This window comes from Physella acuta, unplaced genomic scaffold (assembly GCF_028476545.2).
Source record: "Physella acuta isolate Inbredline_101_S28 unplaced genomic scaffold, ASM2847654v3 ptg000256l, whole genome shotgun sequence".
NCBI lineage: Eukaryota > Metazoa > Mollusca > Gastropoda > Physidae > Physella > Physella acuta.
The window spans coordinates 113,108-120,318 of NW_026731775.1; the positions used below are offsets into that span (position 1 = coordinate 113,108).

Genomic DNA, 7,211 nt, shown 5'->3' on the forward strand with positions numbered 1-7,211 from the left:
TATTTTTCTAGAATCCTAATACAGAGATGCCTACAATATAATGTGATAGATTTGTGATATATTCTAAGACAACATTTTTCATTTCAAAAACTATTATTAAGACTTAAGAATAAACATTATGTAGTCAAATTTACTGTTTATAAGTTGAATGGTAATCTTCTCTAAAGTTATCAAAGGTAATCTACAAACCTGTTTTATTTGCCTCCCAGGAAGTGTAAAATAATTTACAAAGGTGTGTAAAGCCTGATAGTTCTAATCTAAAGAGTCTTGTAGTTATGTAAAGATTTTTACTGAAACAGTGTATGAAATAATAAAAAAAAAAATTTCACAGAAAAACTTAAAAGCTATGCTGGGTAGGTTTTTTTGTCGTTGTAAATTTCATTTTAAAAAGCAGGCAATATATCTATTGTTTTTTAATAATCATATTTTAGGTAAAAACACACAAACTGCAGAATTCTGTTCAATTATTTTCCTCTCAATGGTTTTAAAATAGGTAAACCTTTTTTTTTTATTGTATACTTCTATTTCTGCAGAAAAGTAAGAAATAAATTGTAAAGTCACTAATTATTATACTATATAAAGTTTCTTTATGTGGTAAAGATGTATTCCTATTATTTAACACTACATACGTTTCTTTATGTTCTAAAGACATAATCCTATATTTAATACTACATAACTTTTATGTCATTAAGATGTAGTCTTATAATAAACAATACACAAGACTTCTTTTATTTGGTAAAGGTGTAGATTATACATAATAAATTTCTTAGTTTCTTAAATCAAAAGCCTACAAAATGTCTCTTAAATCAAAAGCATGCAGTCCTACATAACAACTTGCTGTTTTTCAAACACCACCCGAGTTGTTTTTATCAATTTATTATCTAGCGTGTTTCCACCCATTCAAGATCACTAGCAGTTATCTCTATCAATGCAAATTACACATTAACCTCATGCAATATTAATAGCATATCATTATAAATGTAATGTCATTGCATTCATTATATACTCATATTTATTAAATGAAAAAACAAAATGCCAGACTTGTGTGTTTTAATTATATTCAATCTGATGTATAAGTATAGTTGTAAGTATATTTGCTCAATTTACATTGAGTTTTACATTGACCTCAATAGAACCGGCAATGTAATTAGTTGATTAATAATAGTAAAAGAAACAAAATAAGAAAAGGGTATATATATGTTAAATGATATTTTTTGAAGTATATTCATATATATATATATATATATATATATATATATATATATATATATATATATATATATAAAAATATATATATATAGCCTATATATTTGTATATATATGTATACATACATTTACAAGTATGAATTTTGTTCATAGAGAATGCATGGAATAAGCTAAAAATTTCTCTTAAACATAATAACTGCAACAGTTTATTATAACTTTTTAATACTATTTAAATAAATGGTAAATTTAGTGATTAAGAAAATATCACCGAAGAAATATGTTTAAATTAAACAATAATCAGATCAAAAAAATGGATAGGAATGAGCAGATCTATCAACAGCCTATTTAAACAACTTAAAATGTAGAGGAATAAGTTCATCAAATGACAGAACAGCCAATTAAAATGTAAAAGAATGAACAGATCTATCAACAGAACAGCCTTTTTTACTTAAAAATGTGGAGGAATGAGTTCATCAAATGATAGAACAGCCAATTAAATATCTTAAAAATGTAAAGGAATGACCAGATCAAAAGACAAACAGCTTACTGAAACAATTTCCACCAAGATTTCAATATGATATTCACACACTGATAGTTTTAAGAAACTAGGCAACAAACTGAAAAGAAAACTGATTTGTTTAGAAAAAACACTCTACATGAGTCAAAGATAATAAAGAATATAAATGAAACTTTGGCTAGCTGTATTTCAATTTCTTATAAAGTCATTCAAATGAGTGAAATAAAAATATTCCTAAAGCATTTTATAAATGCAAACTCTATAAAATGACATCAAGCTGACATTTATAAACCTATTTTAAAAAATAAAATAAAAAACATCATAATTACCACTGTTGTTAACACAAAAACAGTTATCAGTGTATTAAAATATTTTGATTTGCGTTTTCACACATCTGTGTCTATCACACCTTTATCTACTTGTCCACAGTGAACTAAAAGCATACACACCACTGTAGTCTACAGAAATGGTAGTTTACTAAATTCTACACACTGATACAGCCACTCTTTTAACAATTCATTTCAGTAAACAAAAATTACATTAAAGCTAATGGATGTTACCATGAAAATCTAAAAGCCCACAATCATTAAAAAGTTGGTCAAAGAAATCTACAACACAAACAATGGTTGTTACCATGAAAATCTAGAAGCTCACAATCATTAAAAAGTTGGGCTCTACTCAAAATAATGTTAACAATATCAACAATGAAAACAAACTCAATTCAATTATACAAAATTAATCTTTTAAACATAAGTGTAATTATATATAAGAACTAGTGTGGATAAAACACAAACAAGTAAGCCAACATACACCTACATATAAGGAGAGATAGCTTTCAAAGTGCTGGGAGTGCAATTTTCAATAATTATAAAAACAAGACACTGTTGTTATAATCAGACCATATTTTCTAAACAAACAATTATTTTCTTGGAATATCAAGCTAGGAATTTACTAGATTAAAAAAAATAAGAATCCCGGCATCAATATCTCTGGCTACTCAGAAATAAAAATGTTTTTTAAAACAACAAATGCCAGCCATTGTGAGAATCAGCCCTTCATCTTTAAAGCTATCAGTAGAATATGCAAGTGTCTAAAAGTAAGAACCGGACTTGTTGGTTGTAGTGGATGAGTGGGTTGTTGTTGGAGCTAATGTTGTTGGTGTGGGTGATGGATCAGTCTTGAAGACAAACACATCCGTACTTATACACTGGAATATGATGACCGCACCCACTAGGATGACAAACCAATACTTCTCACTTTCCTGCAGAAAAAGTTATCTAAAGTTAACTTTTAGGTACATTCTAGAGCAATCAAAAGTAATCTTTTTGGTACAAGGCTAGGCAATCAAAAGTAAACTTTTTGGTACATGGCTAGGTAATTAAAAGTAAACTTTTTGGAACAAGGCTTTGCAATAAAAAGTAAACTTTAGTTACAGAGCTGGGAAATCAAAATTAAACTTTTTGGTACAAGGATGGGCAATCAAAAGTACACATTTTGCAACAAGGATGGGCCCTATCTTAGGTAAGGGGAATAACTGAATTTACAATTGGATTTAATTTCAGTAATTTTGGGGAGATAGCTTGGGTCATGTTTGCTTTTGGAATGACTGATTGCTATAAAATTGTTATATTTTTCTATGCATTACCCTACTTAGGAATGTATGTAACTTAAGTTATTGTACTGCTTATACATAAAGAACGACATGGTGGGACAGAAGAGTGTATGAGCTAACTCCAAAAATCCAAAGTTTGGGCCCACAGGCAGATGAGGATCATTAGCTGGGGGCAGCAATACATCTTAAATAAAACAATTAATTGCTGCCTTGCAGATTGTTCTTGAGCTCTAGAGGCAAATCCAAAAAGAAAACCAGGCTAAAGTCTAAGTTAATAGGACACAAGGCACATAACATGTTTACATGTAATATTTAGTTATTTTGGAGGAAATTCCATTCAGTGTTATAAGTAAGAAGAAGAAGCTCATTCATTAATTATTAACTAAACTTCATTTCCATAACTAATTTGATAACCTGTACAAAAGCTTAGAAAAATATGTGCTTAAAGTATGTAGCGCACTCCCAATACATTTTCTTACTTCTACTTCAGTTATTAATGCCACATTTAATCTTTTTGTAGGTCTATGGCAATGCATGAAAACCATGTTAAGAAAGAATTTAAAATACTGATCTGACCCACTAAATTCTAAAATTTAATTAAATGAAATCTACTGATGATATAATAGTTGAGTAAAATAAAAAACATTAATTTAAAAAAATCATAATAATTATTTTTACAAAATAATGCTTCAAGCATTTTCCTCTCATGCTTAATGTGGGACATGTAACTCTTGCAAACAAATATTGTTCATATTTTATTGGGTTGTTTCCCTTATGCATGAGACCTTACTATTATTTTAGAATTTTTCTAGTGATGATTCAAATGTATTTTTAACTCATGGCAGGACTGATTATGACACAATGTACAAACCTTGTTAAATGTGTAAAACATTTTTTTACGAAAATTAATTTAGTTTACTAACTACAGAATTTCTTCTATCCTGTAAAAGCAAATATAATTTATAATGCAACTATTTATCTCAACTCTTTAAACCTGGAATTATTTTCTTGTGTCACTGGATTTAAGTTTTTTTCAATCAATTTTTTTAACTTACTATGCAGCAAAATGACTAACATATTTTTACATTACTAATATAAATTCATTGTTATTGAATGTCCCACACTAATATTAATTTTTAATTATTTATCTATTTATTGCAGTAAGATAATTGCTTAGTTTTAATGCAGAAAAAAAGAAAGGGTTGATAATTTCAGAAAAAAATATGCTTTAGTCTGGAAAATTAATGATAAGAATTGTTTTTCTTGAATTTTAATTCTTATTCATAGAAAACGAAAGTATGCCAATTTTTATACAAAAATCATGGATTGCATTAGTATTAGCATAAATACTATAATTTTGGTTAATTTCACAACACGGTAACTTAAACTTTTAGATGCAACTGCAAAAATGCCGTAATAAAATACAAAATCAACCAAACGAGAAAAGTACATGAAGTAAATACAAAGAAAATTTGCAGCTCTGGTGATATCATGTCCCAGATTTACAAGTAAAACCTTAGATTTGGAAAAACGATGAATTAAATGGAGAAAATATTATCGGACGTGTCATTATGGTCTTGAGTTAAGCCTGGCAGACAGCTACAAGATGGGGAAGCAATGATTTAATCTAAGTGTTCTGTAAGGTGTTTCATGGCCTCCCTGATACATTTGTTGAGGTGGTGTGGTAGAAAAGTGGTTGGGGTAATTTGGTTAGGGCATGAACTATGGACTCAAGACTAGTTACCATTCTTATCATGGGTCTGCAGCATATGCATTTCTATCTACTCACCAAATCTCCTTTCCTGTACCACCAGTTCTGTAGAAGTTACATAGAAGCATTTTAATAAACATTTTTTTCAACTTAGAAAAAAGTTAATAAAATGGAAAACAAGGTTTAAAATTAATATATTTCCCATTACTTAAATGATTCTAATATTATTATTATTAACTAAAACAATAAATCATAGTTTTTTTTTACATGTCCATTCAAAAGTGAACACTAGAGCATTTAAAATAATAAATCTATAGATGTTTAAAAACAGAAAAAATATAACTTACCACAACAAAACTCACCAAGGCACTGACTGAAAGAAAAAAGGTAAATGAAAATACGAAATAATGAAACACAGTAAAAATGAGTACAAATTCAATACCTTAAGCTGTAAATTGAAAGTCTCTGTATTTTAAAGGAATTACTAAATTTAAAATGCTATACTTGTGTCATTAAAAGTGGCTTATCACTCTTCTAATTTACTTATAGCTAAAAATTACCTTCACAAATATCTAACTGAAATAAAAATTCTCAACCTAAAATAGTCTCATGTAGTGTCTGAGTAAAACAAAACATGGCTAAATTAACTGATTAGCTTTGATTAACTTTAATTAGTGCATGAGAACAAAGATTTAAATAACTCCAATGAATGAATAAGGAAAATGTTTTCAAAACTTACTGATTAAGTTGCATACAAGAAGATAATAAGAGCCATTCTTATGCCCTTGCACAAAACAGGCTATCACTGCAATCTATGGAATAGAATCATTATGCGATAGAGGGTTCAACTTTTAGAGTTTACATAATGCAATTTAATTATTTTTATACTATTTGGTGTGATGTGATTGTTTTTTTAATAAGATAATTATTTAAATGTAAAACTGTTGCATTAATAACATTGTGCTTGCTTTATTATTTTTTGTTCCAATCATTTTTTACAAGTAATCTTTTATTTGAAAATGTAAATGTAATAATCAAGAAATGTAGTAGCTAAGGAAGAGTTACTTCTCTTAGCTGGGCAATTAAAATGGTACCAATAATTAGAGCATATATAAAAAGATAACCAACAATACATCAAGAAATGCCTTACCACAACCATCAGTAAGGTAATGACATTGAAGATTCTAACAACAAGGATCTGCAGATCAGAGTATTAAAAATGTTAAAGTTTAAGTTTTTATACTCAATATTCATATCTGAAATAAAATTATTAAAAAAAAATGTATTCATCATAAATTTAGATGTAATAAATAATACTAATGCTGATCCTTGTTCATGTTATTTCATCTTCATAAAATCTGATCCACAGAATATGATATAGATCTCTACTAATGATTTTGTTTTCAATTATCCTGAAAAAAAGAATCTTTTTAGACAAGACAGTCAACATAATCATATTCATAAGAGCTGATATGTTTTTCTGACCTCTAGATATTATAGATGTAGTAGTGTCAGCTCTAAGCCCAATCACCTTTTACTTTCTTACCTTCAAGTCAGGTACCCAATAGAGTTAGGTACCCTATATGACAAGTATTTAGTTAATGAGCTAAAATAAACATTTAAATTATTTTAATTAACAAATATAGAACTAATATAAAGCTTTTTAATTAATTACTTACTTTCCTGGGGCTCATTTCATAGTAGAGGCCAGAACTTTCTACCTCTGTGGCTTTGATGGAAGACATTTTTAGGAACTTTCATCTACCTCTGCAAAACAATTTATGGGGAAAAAACTATTTGTAAAGAGGATGGAAAACTGAGAATGTATTGCAGCATAGGAATTAAAAATATAATTTTAGTTGATATGATATTTGTTTTTGTGTTAAATGATTACATTTTCCAACTTTTACTGTTAGCATAAGCCACAGCTATTTGATATCATACAAGTTTATTAAACAAATTACCTATTATTAGACTAAAAGCTGCTAAGTGTTACCATAAATTATTTTTTAAATTTGAATTAAGGGTTGGTGTTTAGTTAGGGCTGGTTAGGTGGTGAGTATCAGGTTGGTTACTTCTTTTTTAATAAGTGTTGTGACATTTTGACATTAGACGATTAGCAAAGGCCAGGGCATATTTCAATTTGTATTCCATATTTAGTCTAG

The 7,211-nt window shown here is 28.2% G+C and overlaps 1 protein-coding gene across 1 annotated transcript; it reads right to left on the reverse strand.

Annotated features, from left to right (window-relative positions):
* Nucleotides 1-1,066: 1,066 nt before the first annotated feature.
* Nucleotides 1,067-6,865, reverse strand: LOC131938746 (uncharacterized). Its single transcript, XM_059296886.1, has 6 exons — nucleotides 6,726-6,865; nucleotides 6,197-6,244; nucleotides 5,786-5,858; nucleotides 5,394-5,419; nucleotides 5,125-5,151; nucleotides 1,067-2,984 (listed from the first exon to the last, which is right to left on the reverse strand). The coding sequence occupies exons 1-6, from the start codon at nucleotides 6,789-6,791 to the stop codon at nucleotides 2,814-2,816; spliced, it is 411 nt and encodes a 136-aa protein (XP_059152869.1). The 5' UTR covers nucleotides 6,792-6,865; the 3' UTR covers nucleotides 1,067-2,813.
* Nucleotides 6,866-7,211: the final 346 nt, after the last annotated feature.